Below are 20,472 nucleotides of genomic sequence, written 5' to 3'. Positions count from 1 at the left end.
TCTATGTTCTATGATTCTTCTATGATTCTATGACAGCAAAAGCAAGGTGGCATTGCAATTCATTAGACATTTCTGAAATGCCCTTTTTATTCTATTCATCCAACATCCATCTAGTCGTCTAAGTCATGTATATAAAAACACACACACACACAAACAAAATCTCAGTGGTTGTTTCATAACTAAGAAACAACCTTCCTGCAGAGAAGGAGGTGCTGCAAAATTTCCCTTTGCTGACTAGGATTAAGGTTGCCATGGGGGAATGAGCTTTTAGTACATTTTAGTTAGTTGCTATTTCAACGGGGCAATATTATTTGTCTTACATATTGCAACTCATCCCAATTCCTTTTCAACCCCATTGCTAAGTGTCCAGATAAATAAGATACTAGAGAACATTCTCAATTGCCACGAGAGGTGTGTTTTATTTTCAGAACAAGTAGTTTGGCAAAGACGCTAGAATGCAGCAGAACTGAAGTACAAGTAGCCAGCAGGATGAAATATTTCCGGAGCTTGCAGGAATATTCTCTTTCTCCACAACTTTAACTTCAATTGGCCTTTCTTCAGTGACTACATCTGGAGGGTTCTTAACATCACAGAAATAAGTGCCATTGTCTGTAGGTTGCATGTTTTCTATCTTGATGGATGCATCTTGCTTTAAAAAATCTCCAGTCCATGTGCTGCGGCCAGTGAATTGTGTATTCTTCCCATCATATGCTTTCTCATTTGAGTAATAGAAAAACTGTAAGCATAAAACCAAACACAATCACTTTGTTAATAGTTGCTTTGAGTTGAACATAGTTGTTGAAGAAGCAGGATACAAATTTTAAATCAAACCGTGATTAACTTTGCAGGACCACATTAATAAAAAGACCACAAAGAGACACAAATAAGCAATTCTGATAAATGAAAGAGAGAGAGATCAATAGAAGAAATATGTGAGCAAAGTATCTCAAAGACTGCAATTTGAGGACAGGCAAAAATATGGGACACTAGAGCAAAATGTGGAGTTGCACTTGCCTGTTTCTGCATCAATGTAAGGGCATCCAAACGAGTCTCTCCCCATCTCAGTGTTGTATTGTACTTTCCCCCCTTTTAATGTGGGGTTTGCAATTATTGGAAAGTCTATAACAGCCAGGATTGAAAAACCCCAAAATGAAAGTGAGGAAGCTCTGAGACATCACTGGGATGGGGAGGATGTTAATAGCAGGACAGGCAGGTACAAATCCACATTTAGTTCCTGTGTGGAAAAAACTCATTTGGTTATTGAGTGCTGTCAATACACAACAGACAATACTGTTGTGAGTTTGGTGGGAGGTTAGACTTCTAATTCCAGGATCCAACAAGGATTTGATTGCTGAAATAGCCAGACCAGCTTTTTGGTGAGGTAATTGCCCCCTAAGCAATGCTAGAAATGGAGATATGAAAGCTAGGAGTTAAATGGCACCTTAAACCTAGGTTATGGGCACAACAATGGAATCTCTGGACGCGATTTTTAAATGAAACGAATACAAAGCTGAAAATGAATGAACTGCAGCTAAAATTTTATGTTCATTTTTCACATGTTCCAGTCCTTCCCCTGCCCACCCCTTTAATATTATTCAGAGGGTGTCTTCTCCAGTCTTCAGAGAGTAGCTGGAAGTGGAGAGGCAGAAAAAGGTCCTCCTTTTCTTCCGCTCTGCAGTTTTAAACTGAAATTTTAGGTGCAGTATTGGGCCCAGAGGTCAGAAATTGCTTGCACTAATGAAATTCCAGGGCGCACAATGTGCCTAGAACAATGGGAGTTTCAAACACTGTCCCTAATTATGGGTCCTTAAGGTAACAAAGGAAATGGCTCTGAGCAAATGGGTGTCTCCCCACCAGTGCCCCCTACTGGCTGGTGGTTAGAAGGACAAAAGCCAGAGTTGATATGTGTGTGAGCTAGAAGCAGGCTGCAGGCAGGAGCCTGTGAGGGGGAGACATGCTTGGTTTCCAGTGGCGTAGCATGGGGAGTGCGGGGGGGGGGGGCTGGCCGAACCGGGCGCAACATCTGGGGGTTAGGGTTAGGGGGTCAAATCCATGGGTTAGGGCAGTGTTTTTCAACCACTGTTCCGCGGCACACTAGTGTGCCGTGAGATGTTGCCTGGTGTGCTGTAGGGAAAATTGAAAAATTCGAAAGATTTTTTCATATTTCTGTTTACTTACTATTTCATAATAAAGTAATTATAAAATACTTTTTTGTGTTTATTTGATTCCTATTCAAGAGAATTACTTTATATATAGTCAATATAGGCACAGAGTTAATTTTTTAAATATTTTCTAATGGTGGTGTGCCTCGTGATTTTTTTCATGAAACAAGTGTGCCTTTGCGCAAAAAAGGTTGAAAAACACTGGGTTAGGGAGCGCAAATTACTTGCCTTGCCCCGGGTGCTGACAACCCATGCTACACCACTGTTGGTTTCTGCTGGAATCCAAGGTTGTGAGAGAAGCAAGACCTGCTGGCGTGTTAATGCTGTAAGCCCCTATACCATAGGGTGAGGTTGCATATATGTGTAAATAAACCATATATCATAAAGACCCCCCAGTCTCTGCTGCCCCTCATTCTGAGGAAACCAAACCTATGGTAAGCACCTGGAACCCCTGGAATCTTGTAACACTCAGAGATTAGGGTGGCGTGCAACAATACATTGCTTCAATAAGGCATTCATTCAGTTGACAAAAGAAAAGTAGTGGTTTCCAAACCTGTAATCCACTTTCACCACAAAATCTAATGCAAATCTAGCTTTCCCTCAGTCATTAACTCTTACAGTTATGGGACGGTCATCTGTTCCCTGTTTTTGATAGCTCCAGGTAGCAGAGGCTGCAGTAGTAATCTTCTCTGATGATGTGAACTTGCATGGAAGCTTCGCTACTGTCCCAATCTCCACAATCAGTTCTGCTGGTGTGGACACTATAACAGCTGCAATATCAGCGGTTGCAGAACAAAATACCAACCAGGTCCCTTTAAAGCAATAGAATTACACACTTTAGAGCAATGTAAAGCTAGATGAAGGCATGCATAAGGTAGCCTACTTTGAATATTTATTTGGTTTTGCTTAAAATATTGATATATTGCCCATTATGGGGGGGGACACCTCGAGGCAGTTTATAATAAAATTGATTAAAAACAACATCTAAAAATCAATGCAGCTGCATTTACAGACAGAACAAAATAGTCATGAAAAACATATGGATGGTATCTAACACCGTCATTCCATTAGCACAATGCATTTTGGCTGCACAATGGAGATTCCTCTTCCCATGCAACCTGCTTGGGGGGTTCCCCTAAAATTCTGGAGAAGATTTGAAGGAGGGGACTGAGGAGAAGTTCCACGTACTGCACAGGTGCAAGTTCTTGTGCCACAGACTATGACACTTATTTCCATGATCTCAAGAACCCTCCAGACATAGTCACTGCAGAAATGCCAACTGAGAGAGAAAATCCCTGGAAAGATCACAACCACAACTTCTGGAAAAATTGACTTAGAATAGAAAAAAAATGGTTTAAGGTTTGAGTAAGGGTTAGCTAGGCCAAAGGGGTGCCATTGCCTTTGGCCCAAGCCACCCAGAAGTGGGTGGAGCTATCCCACAATATTGGAAAGATGCAGGACAGCCTGCAGATCAGCTGAGAAGCAGAATTATCACCCTTTCCCTACTCATCAAATGATTGATCTGATGAGTGGGGAACAGGCTATCTGCATCCCTATTAGGTCACTGGGCTGGGAAGAGAGATTTCAACCTCTCCACCCACCCCAGAACCACCTATATTTTAATCCCTCCCCCTATTTTTTGCTGCTGCTTCCTGTTATGTACTGAAGTTCTCACCCTGGGCCAGCAGGGGGATACTGTAGTTATGCAAATAAGGGATCGAAAGTGACGTTCAGTGATTGGATAGCTTTAGAAAATTGTTACAGTTATGTTGTACTGCAGCTCTATATAAGCAGACAGACTGAACCCTTCAGTTCAGTTCTGTTCTGGCCTGTGAATAATCAAGAGTTGTTTGAAGAATCACTGTGTCGTCTGATATGTTCACCCACTTCCTACATTGGTGGGGTCTTGGGGGGGCCAAGCCCAGAGTCTAGAATCACTTACAGGCAGGAACCATTATGATCTGCCCATGAGTATCTGGTAACAGGTGTTTGGTCATAACTGAGCCAAAGCAAGAAATGGTTTGAACCATCCTTTAAACTCTCTGTTTTGTTTTGTTACTGAGCCGCAACCCACTTTAAAGCTTTGTACTTTCTTCATGGCAATTCTAACAGCTAAGGAAAGCAAATCCTGTTATGAAGTGGAATTAGCCTGTATAATCAGTTCCCAAATGAACCTGTTCCTGCTGCAGCTAATGTGCATAGAAAAACACACACAAGACATTTCACAGCTACCCAGAAGGCTCTTCACCCACAGACAGCCTTCTTTTGTGATTCTGAATCTCACATAACAAAATATTTACTTCTAATAAAAGGGATATTTGTCAATTGGACACATGAATTTATATGAGTTTCCAGAGATAACTGGATGCACTTTGATTCTGTACTGGTGCTCAGTACTGAGAGCTTCTTTGATGGATCAAACTTTGGGACTTTAAAAGCATGCAGCAAGTTTATTTTAAAGTAATTGATATTAGCTCATTCCATCAGAAACAGAGCACATCCATTTTCACATTGTACTATAAGGATTTTCGTTCACAAATGTTTCATTGCTCGTATTCTTTTGTTTACTATTCTTAAGATACAAGTATAGCTGTGGAATTGGCTGCTCAATTTATACTTAAGTTCCCAAGATTTTTCTTTTTGGGGATTATATACTGCATATAAAAAATACGTAGACTAGAGAATGGTCAAAGAAACTTGGAATCCAAAGCACACTTTCTCAGAAGTAAGGCCCAATTAATACAATGGACTCCGGGTTCAGGATTGCAAGCTTAATTTACAAGCCCTCGGCATGTGAGCCGGACCCACTGCACCGAGAAGGAACGCCGAAGGTCTGCAGTTACTAAGACTGCCCGCGACCCAGAGATCGACAGTAATAGGACCAACCTCTGTTCCACACTCGAACCGACCTCTCTTTCCCCACCCAAAGCGACTTTTGCTCCCCGTCAGGGACCCAAGTAAAGGCGGTGGGGAAAGTCCACGTGTTCACCCCGCCCGGGAGCCGCTTGCCCCGCCCTCTCGCCTTTCCCGCGCGCCCCAGCGGAGACCGAGAAGAGCGGCAGCCCTCACCGTGGCTCAGAGCCAAAGCCAGCGCCAGGCAGAGCGCGGGCGCGCGGGCGGGGAATAAGCGCTTTCGCTTCCCCGGGCCGCCGGTTGCTGCGGCCGCGGAGGCGGCCGCCATCCTTCTGCCTCCGGACACCCTCTGCGCCCCATTGTTGCGCCGCCGCCCACCTCACAGCCATTGCTGGGGGGGGGGGGGCAGAGCGACGCCGTCGAGTCCGGCTGGCGCGAAAGTCAAAGTGCCCAAAGCACGAGGCCCCTTGCCAACCAAGGGGGCAGCTGCCCTCGAATCGTACGCGCAGTTATGGGCGCTGAAACTCCGAAGGGAGACAGCAGGGAAAGGGTTCAGGAAAGTGACCTTGTGGTCCCCTATGAGGAATGCTTAGTGTTTCCCAAACTTGGGTCTCCAGCTCTTTTTGGACTACATTTCCCATCATCAGTGACCACTGGTCCTGCTAGCTAGCGATGATGGGAGTTGTAGTCCAAAACCAGCTGGCGACTCAAGTTTCGGAAACACTGGGTTAGAACAACATTGGGGGAAACCCAACAAACTGTGTGCTCACCTTCACAAAAAAGACATGAAGTGGTTAAGACTTGCCTCCTCTACATTGAGCTTTCTGGTTGAACACCAGCCAGTACTATCTATTCTGTTATGCATTTGTCCTCTAAGTTTATTTACCCAGGAATGTTCTACAAGAGGAACTCATAGTACTGTAACTTGTTTATTTGACAAGAGATCCAGACTAAAAAGGCTAATGGGAAGTGGGGCTGGTTCAAGGATTAGCGCAAAGATGAAGAAAATGTGGCTGTGGCTGATTATCATCTGTCACTAATATACGTATTACAGCTGTACAGGCTCCACGAATTAGGATCACAGAGCTTTAAAAGGCCAAATTGGTTCCAATAGGAAAAAGGTTCTTTGAAAACATTCACTTAAAGATGGCTTTTTGGTTCCAAACATGTTCAAGACAGTTTTCCAGAACAGTCCTGCAGATTGCAACACAGACAGCACTTCTCCAAAAACACAGATTTCCAAGAATACAGTCCCATGATCAACAGGATAAACAAATTCCTTTCAGTAGCATCTTAGAGAAAAAGTTTGTTATTGGTATGAGCTTTCGTGTGCATGCACACTTCTTCAGATCAACAGGGTCAGCCAGAAAATGCATCAACTTCTGAAACAGGCAGATTTATTATTGTGGTCACTGGAAAAAGTTGTCAATCAGCTGGTGACACAGATCCCAAGTGACTAATTGATATTTCATGTAATGTATGGGGTCGCTCTGCAAATGTGCCCACCCCTCACAGAACGCCCCACAGAAGGGGGGCGGGCAATTTCTCTTTAAAAGGACCTCCATTGGGTAGCTGGCAACCTGAGCTCCCAATCGCCCTGCGACGTGAGAAGTGAAGGGCAGAGCCGGGCAAAAGGGCTCGACACTCACGTGTTGGTTTGCCCTGGTTCCCGCAGTCCTCTTCCCGGCAGGAAAATGGCAGCGGCGACCGTGGCGGTGGCAGCGTTAACGGCGCCAGGAGGAGGCGGCGGCGGCTGCAGTCCGAGACTCGACGCCTGGCTCAGCTCCTTGCTGCTGGCAGCGGCTCTCGGCTCGTGTGAGTGGGTTTCCCGTGTCGGGGTCGGCGCGCCTGAAAGGGAAGGAGGGGAGCCAAGGAGGGAGAAAGCAGGGCGGGAGAAAAGCCTTTCCTCTTCGCTGAGCCCCGCCGTCTCCGCCAGAACTCGGGCGGCGGGGGAAGCGGAGCGCGCGCGGGAGGCGAGTCGTCTGGGGCGTGTGAACGCGACGCTGCGGCGGAGCGGAGCGCTGTTTTCTCGGTGCTGTTGGGTGTTGGCGGGGGATTCCAGGTCTCCCTGAGCCCCCCTCGCAGCCCCTCCCTGGTCTCTCTCCGGTAAAAGGAAGAATGGGTGGGGGTGAGCTAACGTACGTGTCATGATGGTGGCGGGTGTACGTGTGAATCGCTTTGCAGAAGAGCCCAGGGCGGAACAGAGACCAAGGAAGAGCAGGTGACCTCTCTCTCTCCCTCTGCCACTCCGCCCTTTGGGTTCTTAGGTTGAGCTCTGCACAGATAATAATAAGGGTAAGTGCTGAGACAGGCAAGAGGGGAAATTGACTTTTCCTACCCTGCTACATGACAGTTAACTAACACATCAACAAAGCCGAAATAAAGACAGGGAGATCTTCCATGATGTGTACTTAGTTATCTGCTAACACACAGAGAGAAGAACAGAATAAATGCTGAACTGTGGTCGGTATCCCTGCACTTGATGGACTGTTGGGAGTGGGGTAGCTGGTGAAGGAAAAGTAATACCCAGTACCCCCACATGCCCTCCCTTCATGTGCTTGGCCATTATGGATGATTCCCAATGCCATACTTATTTTCCTGTTCCGCAAGTATTTGCTGCCCGAAGGCTTTTGGAAAGTTGGTAGCATGAAGAAAATGACTACTTGCTTAATGTCCCACCTGCTTTTCCATTTTATAAGCCCATGAGATTTCTTTCAGAAAGTTTGAAGGAAACATCTCATTTGTTCAACTCAGCTTTCACTGCCTTCTTAAAGGTGCAGTCCAAACCCACTTACATGGAAGTACCCCACTGAATTCAATAGGTCTTGGTTGTATGTAGGGAAGGTTAGGATTGCAGTGTAAGGTGGTGATTTGCTTGGTTGTGGTCATAGGTCTATTTTTGCTTTCTGCGTATCGGGTTTTACAAAATGTTTTTGTTACATTTTGCTGAGGGTTGTAATACTGCACATGCTCAGGGCATTTTTTGTATTCCACTAAACCTTATGCCATAAATAAATTTGTTAGAAGATAGTGAAGAAACGAGACGAGAGCTGAGGATGCAGGTGTGCTGTGCAGAAAGAGCTGCCTCTACGAGCCCCGCAGAGCCCTTTTATCAGCAATATGCAAAATATTCAGAGACATAAGAAACTTCGTGCTTCAGTACTTTTCCATCATGAACTGTCTACGTGACCCAGGTGTTTCCTTGTTTATTCAGACAAAGCCCCGCCACCCCGTTCCACCATGTCATGTGAAGTGAAGGACATGAGTTAGTAATGCACGTGAGCTGTGCACAAGCACAAGCAAGTTGCCAGCTAGCTCTGCGGAGGCTCTTTTTATTAGCACAATGTGCATAACTAGTCAGATACATTTTGGAGTGTGCCCTTTACACATCTTCCAATCACGAGATCGGGGGGGTGGTACAAAGTTATTTTGGCACCTGTTTCCACAGCGACATTTTCCCCTTGAACAATGTATGACAAAGGAGACAAAGGTCACAGACAGGGCACGGCAGACCACTGAGAAAGCCAAAGGTTAGATAGAGGGCAGGATGTTCAGACAAATTCAGGCTGCTGTCATTTACATACTTATCACTTCTTATTACTTCTATGTTATGTACACTAATCATGGCATGGATGCACACTAGAAATTGTGATAGCAAGGGCCCCTTATGAACCAAGGTAAGACACTTAGGGGCTATGTATTAGTAAGACTACAGTGTTTAAGTACCCACTGTTTCTTTGCAAAGGAGGAGGATACGGAGAGAACCAGGACAGGTGGAAGCCACACAAACGTTTATTCCATCAGTCTCCTCCTCTGGCAGTACCAAAGTGAGAAGTTTCCAGTTGGGACTAAATAAATAAATAAATAATAAAAAGCAAAGCTTAAGTGTCAACAGTATGTTTGCAAGGGAGCATGATAGGGAGAAAACTCGGACAACTTGGCCATGACCTGTGGCCTCTTAGCACTACCAGGCCAAGTGGGCACCAGCTGCCATTGGCTCTTCTAAACAGATTTACTTACTTACTTACTTACTTACTTGTTCTCATGTTGCCACCCTCCACATCTTCCTTGGATGGGGGAAAATAAATAAAAGCTTCAGATGCTGAATGTGAGGTGTGGGTTGGCTTGTGTGGGAAGAGGTGGTCTTTAAGGTATTGGAGTCCTGAGTCACAGAAGGCTTTATAGCTGAAAGCCTATAATATAATGGCAGGTTTCTATAAATCTAGATTATTGCATCATAGAAACGTGAGTGGGTTTTCTTAAGCACATTTAAGCATTTAACTCTGAGTGTCTTAGCACAGCAGCAGTGAGGTGGGAGACATTGCTTGCACAATGGTGTAATGGTGAGTGTCCTGCCTAAGTGGTATTCTGCTCTATTCTACTGCACGCTGGACGTGAAGGCAGTGCAGTGAATGTGGAAGTGCCAAGGCATTTCCCCATTGCGAGAATGTTTTATTTCCTGTTTTGGTAGTGCGATGTTTCATCAATCCCTGCTGGTTTGTTTGCTTGCTAGCTACACCTGGTGTGGGTTGAGCTTGGGAAAGCTCCCAATTTGTATTCTTGTTCCCAGCTGAATGGCTTTTCACAAGTTGTAAGTCTTGAGGTGTTTTTCTTTAATTCACGGGGAGCCCTGACAAACTGTGTAGCACACAGAAGCCTTCCCAATGATTCTCTTTCTCTTTCCATTAAGTAAACACATTTACCTATTTAATTTTTTTAATGCATTTTTGTGTTTTAAAACAGAGTTGGACTGTCAGGAATCTGGAATCCTTAGCATAGCCTATGAAGGACAGCACTGATAGTGCAGCATATGAAATAACCTTCTTTGCTTATTGTTATTACATGGTGCATCATGTGTATTCTGGTATTGAACCTGCCAGGATTTCAGTAGATGTGGTATGGAGTTGACCAGGTTTGTGTGAACTGGCTTTAGGGCTTGGATGGTGTTTTGCCAAAGGCAAAAGGCTTCCTTTTAAAGGATCCTTGAAGCAAAGATGGAGCACTAGTGGAGAAAGGCTGGATTTTATTGAGCAAAATAGGACTTTACAAAGGTACAAAACCTTAACCCAAGTTCAAATAATAATTCCTCCTTTGCCAAAGGATGGATAGGCAAACAATACACAAGAACTTTCTACCCATTCTTCAGTTATTGGAGGACGTTTTAACTTTTACCAGTCTTTTATTAGAACGGTTACTTAGATGAGCTGTTTTTAGTTGCCCTTGACCAACACTCAACAAATGGGTAAATATTCAGCGATCAAGTTCATAGGGTATGCATTGCATTCAGGATGAAGTTTATACGGTGACCAATCTTACACAAAAGCAGAATTAACGCTGGATGTTTCCAGATCAAATGAACTAAGTGCGACTCAACGAATATTTGATGGGGCATTTATTCTGGGCTGTAAGATTTCTAATGTAGCTCTTCATCTAACTCTCTTGTGTAATGCTATCATTTCATTCTGCATTGCTTACAATGGGTCCTGCATCCTGATTTTTGTGGTGTTTTTGACAGCCCAGGTTTCAGCTGTGGAAGTATACACACCAGCAGAACTCTCTGTGGAGAATGGGACAGAAACAAAGCTTCCGTGCAGCTTTTCATCCTCAGAGGTGATAAGCAGTGCCGCTACTGTTACCTGGAGCTTTCAACCAGAGGGATCAACTACTACTGTGTCGGTAAGAGATGATGATTGAAGTAAGATGAGAATTGAACAAGAGCCTGCAACAAAGCAGATTAAACATTTCCCTGCTATTTCATACCTTTCTGCTCCTCCTCACTTTTATCACTGGTAAGAGTACATATTTAGGCCGCCTCAGAATGCCAGTTGATCCTGTTATGTTTGGTATCATGGATAGTCGTCCTTCTGTGTTTGCTCCACAATACTTCAGTGGCATAAGTATTATTAAGGTGAGGGGTTGTTTTGAACTAGTGACACATTTGTTAGCCACCTACCCACACTTCACCATGGGTTCCTGTTTGGTTAGCAGGATATGTCAAGTTTAAAGGTGTATGAGGTGGTGGCAATAATAGGTCCAATAGTGATCCTGTAGCAGCAGCTAGAAATTGGGGCAAGTGAGTCAGAATACGGTCTCACTCTGAGCAATTGTATCTACTCCCAGGCCTCCCTTTGTGGGGAAAACTAGGATTTTAACACTGTATCCTGTTTTGTGTTCCCGATTACAGTTCTTCTATTATTCTCATGGCAAATCATATCCTGGAACACAATTTAAGGACAGAAGCAGCTGGGTGGGTGACCTTAACAAGAAAGATGCATCTATCAGTATATCCAACATGCAATTCCGGGATAGTGGCACTTTCATCTGCGATGTCAAGAACCCTCCAGACATAGTTGTCACACCTAGTGAAATCAAAGTCAGAGTTGTGGAAAAAGGTACTGCCGTCTCTGGATACAAGAGTGCTAGTAATGATGGTTGATAGAATGCTTTTGTGAAATATTTGATTAAATCACTCTACAAAAACCCATCACTTACAGGAGTATTATTTTGGCTGTTCTTGCATAACTTGTATTTTATTCAGAGTGTTTCTGTGAGGAAATTGAACTGTTTAAAAAGAACTAAAAATCCTGTATGTAGTTAGGTTTTAGAATTATGGCGTTAATTTGCTTCTTAGAGCCAGCATCAGCTATCTAGTAAACAGTTTGGAAGGTGCTACAAATTTATAAGAAAAGTTTGGTTTATATTGTAGTCTATTGATAGGATTAAGTGAGCTATGCTTATTTTATGGCTGAAGTTGTTTGTGGATAGAGATAGAAGAGATAATGTAGCCCAAGGGTATAACTAAAGAGTGATTTGAAATTGACTCGATCTGGGTGGATTTCAAAATGACAAAAAGTTCAGTAGGCCACTAAAAGAACTTCTTTTAAACAAAGGCATTCACAGTTAGAGAATAAAGTGTTCTTCACAGTTCAAAGAGATAGCAGCTGCTTGTTTCCACAGTTAGGTATGAGTATGTGTGTATGTATGTATATATATATATATATGTGTGTGTGTATATTTCTTAGATGTGCCAAGTTTGCTTTTGTTCTTCTGTGAATGTTGAGTCTTAGTATAGTTGTATGCTCCAATATTCTGAAGTGCAGGTTTGCCAAGAGGCAACAGTTACTAGTTTATGATTATTGTGATTAAGAGCCCAGGGCGGAACAGAGACCAAGGAAGAGCAGGTGACCTCAGGAGAGCCAGTGTGGTGTAGTGGTTAAGAGTGGTAGACTCGTAATCTGGGGAACCGGGTTCACGTCTCCGCTCCTCCACATGCAGCTGCTGGGTGACCTTGGGCCAGTCACACTTCTTTGAAGTCTCTCAGCCCCACTCACCTCACAGAGTGTTTGTTGTGGGGGAGGAAGGGAAAGGAGAATGTTAGCCGCTTTGAGACTCCTTAAAGGGTGTGAAAGGCGGGATATCAAATCCAAACTCTTTTTCTTCTTCTCTCTCTCTCCTTCTGCTACTCCACTCTTTGGGTCTTTAGGTTGAGCTCTGCACAGATAATAATAAGGGTAAGTGCTAAGCCAGGCAAGAGGGGAGATTGCTGCGTCCTTGAATCAATCTCTTTCCTCTCTGCTGGTACCGGATAAAACACCCAAGACCTTGTATGTCTGAAATTGGTGTTGCCATTGTTTGGCTTTGGGTTTCCTGCCTTCATTTGTAGTGCTGCTTGATTGATACTTTACTTTCTGGCTGGGTAGTTGTTAGTTATAGTTTGAGGCTGAGAAAGTAGCATTTTTTAAGGGTAATGTTTGTTTCTAAGCTATGTTAATCTAGGAAAAGCTTTTCCCCAGACCTGTTGAGGTTTTTAGCTCCATTGAAATAACTGTTTGCTCTCTGTTTACCCCACCTTAATTGTTAGGGGAAGCCACTGCTGATTGGTGACAATTTACCCATAAGCATGGAAGTCAGCAACTGCTTGTTGCAAATTACAGCGATCTTTGTTGATGTAGAGCTGTTGGAAATCACTCTCGTGACCTAAAGTGCTCTGTGTTTCCATTTGCCATGTTAGGCTAGTCTATTTCACTATCTTCCAAAATTTTGCAATGCTAGCTCAGCAGAGCATTAGGTAGTATTTACCACCATCCATCTTCTAACTTGTTATCATGCCATCTTATTGATGACATTGTTAGGAGCACATAGGCCAGGGATAGAGAATTTGTGACTCTCCAGATGTTGGTCTCCCATCAGCTTCAATAAACATAGCCAATGGTTAGGGATGATGTGAGTTGTAGTCCAACAGCTGAAGGAGTCCGACACATGATTCTTTGTATACTGCTGACTATTGTATTGTTGAGCTCATATTAGCAGTGGTACATCCAGAAGGGAAGGATCTTTGCCTAAACTAATGAGATTGGTTTTTATTAAGAGTCTTCCTTTGGTAATGAATTTTCACAATTGGCTATTTTTAATTATTAGTGTATTTGACATAAGATTTTTCATCAAAAAGTTTTATAATCTATTTGCAAGACTCAACACCATACATCAGTTGTGACTATGGAATGCTTGTAAGGTTTTTCCTGTTGGATTTCATTAGCATCCCATTAAGTAGAAGTAATTTCTCTGTTACATAAAATTATTCTGTATTTGATTACGTATGTATTTGAATAAGGAAGAATTTTTATTTGACTCAGAAGGGTGTAAACATGTTAGATTAGGGTAATCTGCTCTTGACTCACTTCTATCCATACTAGGTCCGCCTCTGGTAGAAAAATGCAGATTTTGACAAGAATCACTAACTAATTATAAAATACAATTCATTGCAGTGAAACTGTTTTTTTCTTAGTTAGGCAGAATTTATATAAAATCTGGGCTCCTTTGGAGGACAGTGTTGGGGTATAAAGCTGATAAATAAAATAATTTTTCTACTGTTATTTTCCTCACAAAAAAACATTCAGACTGCTACTATATTATGCCAAGGGACAGACAATAAAAGAAAGGCAATTTTAAAAAGTTGTGTACAAAAATATCCTTGTTTTTTAAGTCATGCTAATTTTAGTAGTCTGCAAAATAGGTTAATTTACTAGAAAACTTTTTCATTTGCTGCTGCCTTTCTTCACTTAGAATTTTGGTAAAGTCAGATCAAAATTTTCAGACTTAACCTCCCTTTAAAAAAAAAGAACTTTAATTGTTTGAATGTATACTTGTTCAAGTGTTCGTGTGGCTCCTTGTTTGTGGTGGATAGGTTAGCATCCATCTGTCTCGGGAGTGAAGTCAAACTGTTGGCGATAAACCATAATTAAATTAGAAGGTGAGTTGCAAGCTCACTGGGGTATTGAGCTCATGATTTCCTGGATTGTAATTTTATTGTTAAGGACTCCAGCCTAGTTTTTATTTTTAAAACTATGGTCACGATTTGGCAGGTCAGATACTCAAAATTGACCACATATTTTTAGAGAGCTATCACTGCAATGATTAGAATGTCACATTAAGAGATCAGCATTTAAGGCCTCCTCAGTCATGAAGTTTAATGAAGGAACTTGATTAGACACCATCTTTCAGCCTCGCTTATCTTACAGGTTGGTGGTCAGGATAAAATTATGTGGGGAGATGAACCTTTTATGATGCTCTTTGGAGAGGAAGAGTGCAATAATTTATTTATTTTATTTTTAAAAAATTAGTCTGCACTGTGTTCAGGAGGAACACAAAAGTAGAAATACTATTGGATGTCTCTGAAGGATCAGGTCCACAATTTAGGCATGCTTCTGGATTCAGTTCTGTCCCTGGAGGCTCAGGTAGTCTCAGTGGCTAGAGAAGCTTTTCACCAGCTGTTCAACAGCTATGACCATTCCTTAACCAGGAAAGCCTTGCCACAGTAGCTCATGTGTTGGTTATTTCAAGACTCGGTTACTGCAATGCGCTGTTTGTGGGGCTTTCTTTGTGCCTGATCTGGAGTTTGCAGTAAGTGCAGGATGCTGCAGCACAATTGCTGACAGGAGTGAGGTCTTGTCAGCATGTAACACCTGTGCTCAGAGATCTGCACGGGCTGCGTGATACCAAGCCAGGTTCAAGGTGTTACTATTGGTAGTATATAAAGCCCATAACAACTTGGGACCAGTTTACTTACGAGATTGCTTTTCCCTAGATGTGCCCACTCAATCACTTCCATCAGTGGCTTGGGCACTACTGCATGTGCTACAGAATCCCCATTCTGCATTTGTAAGAACCTGATCCTTTAGTGTGGCTGCACTTTCACTGTACTTCTTTTGGCACCTGTTAAAAACATTTCTGTTCAGGCAAGCATACCCAGAAGCTTGGAAAGTTGTTGTGATTGTTCATCTGCGTTAGTATTTTAACTTGTGTACGTTTTAAACAGGTTTTTCTGTTTATCTTTTTGTAAACCGCTTTAAGGTTTTCTTTTGCAATCAAGCCATATATAAATTTAATGAAATAAACAAATAAAATAAACATTTGGAGTTTGCAGATACAAGACATGCTGTAGCCCAAAGGTATAGCTAAAAGAGTGATTTGAAAGAGATATTAGATCATGGTGGGTCTCAGAATGACATAAGTTCCTATGTAAGCCGTTAGCAGGTTGATTTAGTTTAGGGATGGTGGGATGCCTTCAGCCTCTTTTATTTTGCAGTACTCTAGTTGCTCCTTTGGGGATTGCTTTGCATGCATGTAACCCATACATAAGTTAAAACCTTTCTTCAAAGAGCAACCTTTGTTAGCCTTTTAGTAAACGTTTCATGTTGGTTCATAAAATGTTGTGGTCTCTCCTTTTCTGTCTTCTGCATTAGTAGTCCCGAGGCTGCAGCATGCTGAGGGGCAGGTTGAGGAACTGGCACGGCGATTGCAGGCACTGGAGCTCTCAGCAGGTGCAGCACAGCGTATGATGGAGGAACGAGTGACCAACCTCACCCACAGAATCGAAGCACTGGAGCAGGTCATGCAACATCGCCCCTTGCAGCCGTGACGCTGATTCTTTTGTTTTGAGCCTTCCTTGTTTTTTGTAATGCTCCTCTACCTTCCTGCCTTGCAAGTTCACCTGCTGTTTTTTATACTTCTGTGGTTTTTTTTTTTTATACTCCTGCTTGTGGTGGTCGGGTAGGATTGCTATGAGGAATTATGAAAAATGAATCAAGCCATTGTGTCAGTGGTGAAAGCATCGTTTTGTCTGGGTTTGGGTCATTTGACATGATTTCTGATCAATCCAAGCCTCTGCATCTCTGCCCCATTTCTGTTGCCTGAAAGTCACGTAAACAGACTGGTTGCTTCACCAGGCATCCTGAGCCATAAAGATAAGGAGGTAGCTTTGTTGTAGCTTTTGTTTGTTTTTGTTAATCTTAGGGCCAGGAAACAGAGTTTCACATGGAGGTGATAAAAATGCCTATCTTTCCTGTTTACTTCCTGTTTATCAGGTTTGCTAAATACATTCCTCCTTGATTCCTGTTTTATTTAGCCTAAACATGTATGCATGCTCAAATTAGTTATTTGTAGTTAAGAGGCTTCCTCTGATCTAACTTTGTTCCAACGTGGGGATTTTTTTGAAATGCTCAGAGGAAATCTGATTGGTTCTTACAAATGCTGTGTAAAAGTTATTTCGTTAATAAAACGGCCTAGACAAGGGAGTGGCTATTGCACTTCCTCCCAGAGTCTTGCTGGTCAAGCCTTGCGTCTATTGAATTAATCAGGGTCCAATCCTTCCTTTGCCTTCAGAACGCAACATGGCTTAGTGGTTTGCACGAATGGTGGCAGCAAGCCTGATGCCCGCCCCCCCCACATCCTTAATACATTCCACCATGCTTGCTGTTGTTTTTCACCTGATGCCTTTTGAATTAATTTCCTTCTTTTTTAAGATTGTACTTTAATGCTGTGTAAAGCCATACTGTGGTGCGAAGCTTGAATCCATGGGTTTCTCTGTCATGCTTTTATCTTTGCTGTGCATCCACTGTAAGCATTTTGTTTTGAGGGAGTATTATTTGAATGTCAATTAGTATAGTATCATGTCACTATGTTAGTATTACTTTAAGAAAGTGCTTTTTTGTCAATGTTCCAACGAAAAAACCAACTGTTGGCTTTTTGAGCATCTGCGAAAATAAACACAAGAATTTCTTTATAGCTAGTTTGTCTCATCACTTCCTGGGTGTAAGAGGCCGTGGATGTGGCAGCAGAAAGCAGTGTCTTGCCAACTGCAAATTTAGGGGTGGAGAAGGGAATACCATTCAAACGTTATGCTGGGAAAAGAGGCCTCTCCTAGTTCTCCGTCCTATTAATAGTTGTACAGAAAGCTCCCTTCACAAGTCACAGTGCATTATGAGAGATTAGCATGCACTGCAATGTGAAAGACACAACACTTCAAACAAAAGAGAAGATTGGACAGAAACAATGCAGAAATTATGTCTGGCATGCTTATGTTGCTGATACCACATAATTAGGGCATTTTTTTCACTGGAACTCACTGGAACTCAGTTCCAGCACCTCTCAGGTGGGTGCTATTGCCATTATAAGAGAAAAAGGGAGCCATTCATGGTGAGTTTCGGCATCCCTTTTTCTAGAAAAAGAGCACTGCACATAACTATAGATTTCAGAAAACAGTGTATGAGATGTTATGTTTATCTAGGAAAAGGTAAAAGGTAAATGACCCCTGGACAGCATTGCAATTGGTTGGGCATTTTTGAAATGCTCTCTTTATTCTATCCATCCATCTAGTTGTCAAAGTCATGTATAAACACACACACACACACAATCTCAGTGGTTGCTTCATAACTAAGAAACAACCATCCTGCAGAGAAGGAGGTGCTGCAAAATTTTCATTTGCTTACTAGGATTAAAGTTGCCATGGGGGAATGAGCTTTTAGTACATTTTAGTTCAAGCATAGGCAAACTCCGGCCCTCCAGATGTTTGGGACTACAATTCCCATAATCCCTAGTTAACAGGACCAGTGGTCAGGGATGATGGGAAATGTAGTCCCAAACATTTGGAGGGCCAGAGTTTCCCTATGCCTGTTTTAGTTAGTTGCTATTTCAGCAGGGCAATATTATTTGTCTTGCATATTGCAACTCATCCCAATTCCTTCTCAACCCCATTGCTAAGTGTCCAGATAAATGAGATACTGGAGAACATTCTTAATTGCCTCAAGAGGTGTGTTTTATTTTCAGAACAAGTAGTTTGTCAAAGAGGCTAGAACGCAGCAGAACTGAAGTACAAGTAGCCAGCAGGATGAAATATTTCCGGAGCTTGCAGGCATATTCTCTTTCTCCAGAACTTTAACTACAATTGCCCTTTCTGCAGTGACTATATCTGGAGGGTTCTTAACATCACAGAAATAAGTGCCATTGTCTGCTGGTTGCATATTTGCTATCTTGATGGATGCATCATTCTTAAAAAGATTTCCAGCCCAAATGATTCGGCCACTGAATTGTGTATTCTTCCCATCATATGCCTTCCAATCTGAGTAATAGAAAAACTGTAATAACAGAAATAAACACATGTAACTTTGCATTTATACCTTTAATTTTCATCCTCATTTATAACATTGAGTGGATATATTTCCAACACCATGGAGAAGTACACATGATTTCCAGTAGTTACAGAGAGCAGAACACTCAGATGCAGCCACCTGACACGTAAGCCTTTATTTTTGTCTGGGTTTGAAAGAGTGGCATTTTTTGAGAGAAAGAGCAGGTTGCACTAAACCCAGGGGTGCTACTTCTGCTTTTTCTGGATATATTGAGAGGCATCTGGCTGAAAAGTTCAAGGTGTGTCATCTCAGCATAACACTGGATAAAATTGCTTTGACCTCCAAGACTTCATCCTGCCTGGGGGTTGTTGGGCTTAATTGTGGGTATGGTGGCATTGTTACTGCATAGTTTAATTCACAACAGGTCTTTCTGGCAAGGCAGCTGTGCAAGAAAGGGTTTAAGCAGGTTCCCCTAGCCTCCCCTTTCCATTACAAATCCCACGGGGTTCAATGGAGCTTACTCTCAGGTACTATGCACAGCCTAAGACAGTAGATTCAAGAGGAGATATGGTTTTGACTGAAACATCCCTCATCTCAGACACGTATACAAAGACATAAAGGTTTGCATTTATCCAGTGATTCCACATGCCTGGGAGGAGAAGAGCCAGCTTGGGAGCTACAAGTGGGATAGAAATCTTCCAATAACATCTTTAAAAAGAGAAAGGGGGGAAATGATGAGCAATTACCCCTAATATTCTGCAGGCGGCTTAATTGAAAGGGAAAGGAGGCAAAGCAGAAACACAACTGGAAGGGTGGGTGGGGAAAATTGGAGACTGAGATTGCACTCCTATGAATGCTTACCTGGGAGTAAGCCCCTTTGAACTTACATGGGATTGGGTTTGTTTATGGTTTATGCTTTATGGGGCAAGAACAAATTCATTAAGAGGCTACAAAGAGACACAGTAAAGAATTGTGATAAAAGGGAGAGTCCAAGAGAAGAGAGATAGGAACAAAACATATGAAAGGCTGCACTTTATATCTAAGGACAAGCAAAATCATGGGTATAGCCAAGATTTGTGCTGGGGGGACAGGACACCCACCTGTCACCATCCTCTGTCTGGCTTTGTCTAGCAGATTTGGAATGAAACGTCTCAACAACAGTGGTTTTAAATTACTTTCTTTTGACCCCAAGGGCTCAGAAAAATCTGTCAAGATCTTTCTACCAATTTCTACTTTTAGTTAAGTTTTATTTATTGATTGATTTAGGGGAGAGCAGCAGTTCCCCTGCTCCCCCTCTGGCTATGCCAATGGGCAAAAACTAGGACTTGTCCACACTAGAGGAAAATGTGGATTTGCACCTGCCTATCACTGTGCTCATGTAGGTGCTCCCACTGTTGTCTTGGAACCGCCCCTGTTTTAATGTGGCTTTTTTTATCCTTAGAAAGTCCTGAACAGCCAGGGTTAAAAAATTTCCACATTGAAAGTTCTGAGACAACATTGGGATACAGGTGGGTTAGTGGAAAGGCAGGCAGGTTCTGAGTTGTGGACAAGCCCTTGGCATCCATGTGTCCATCCACACTGTCCATCCAGTGTGACCAAGGTAGTACTCCCATCTGCAGCCTGTCTGTCCCACCACTTCCACTACTGGTGGAAAAGTGGCACCAGCCTTGGTGCCTATTTCCAGAGAAATCTTACGAGATCTTGCAAGATTTTACCGGAACCTGCCATTGCTGCTGTCCCTTCCTGCTGGTGGCATTTCGCCTCAAGCAGTGAAAAGGGGTACGCCTCCCCTGTCCCTTTGTCCATACTGAGTGCTGTCATTCCACGACATACAATTAATTTCTACAAGACATTCATACAATTGACAAAGGGTGGTGGTAGTTTCAAAACATGTAACCCACTTGCACCACAAATGCTTGTGCAGAAATTTGCTCTTACAGTTATGGGACGACTGTTTGATCCCAGTGCTTGATAGCTCCAGCTAACAGATGTAGCAGCACTAATCATAATTGATGTTCTGAACCAGCATGAAAGCCTTGCAATTTTCCCGG

The 20,472-nt window shown here is 42.8% G+C and overlaps 2 protein-coding genes across 5 annotated transcripts in view; one reads left to right on the top strand and one right to left on the bottom strand.

The window, feature by feature from the left end:
* Positions 1-392: 392 nt before the first annotated feature.
* The window catches only part of LOC310843665 (myelin protein zero-like protein 1), a 29,579-nt gene continuing 9,499 nt past the window's right edge, over positions 393-20,472 (bottom strand). For 2 of the 3 annotated variants that reach the window (XR_014563641.1, XM_083737306.1), the window contains 2 exons: positions 2,781-2,974; positions 393-736 (listed from right to left, as the gene is read on the bottom strand). Coding sequence is in view for 2 of the 3 variants with exons in the window: in XM_083737306.1 (XP_083593432.1) it covers positions 425-736; positions 2,781-2,974 (506 nt within the window). In the remaining variant the exon portion in view is untranslated. Of the gene's footprint in view, positions 737-2,780; positions 2,975-5,231; positions 5,389-20,472 lie in introns of those variants that run through there. The other variant, XM_083737307.1, reaches the window with a different exon arrangement.
* Positions 6,551-17,078, top strand: LOC310843738 (myelin protein zero-like protein 1). Of its 2 annotated transcripts, none has more exons than XM_083737439.1 (4): positions 6,551-6,830; positions 10,531-10,691; positions 11,200-11,407; positions 15,761-17,078. In XM_083737439.1, the coding sequence occupies exons 1-4, from the start codon at positions 6,710-6,712 to the stop codon at positions 15,931-15,933; spliced, it is 663 nt and encodes a 220-aa protein (XP_083593565.1). In that variant the 5' UTR covers positions 6,551-6,709; the 3' UTR covers positions 15,934-17,078. The 2 variants fall into 2 exon arrangements, with proteins under 2 accessions (XP_083593565.1, XP_083593564.1); XM_083737438.1 differs by having other exon boundaries at positions 15,758-17,078.

The sequence above is a fragment of the Podarcis gaigeae genome (genome assembly GCF_964106915.1).
Source record: "Podarcis gaigeae genome assembly, chromosome: 4".
Classification (NCBI taxonomy): Eukaryota; Metazoa; Chordata; class Lepidosauria; order Squamata; family Lacertidae; genus Podarcis; species Podarcis gaigeae.
Note: the sequence above shows the minus strand (reverse complement) of the source record. Positions and strands in the feature narration are given on the sequence as shown.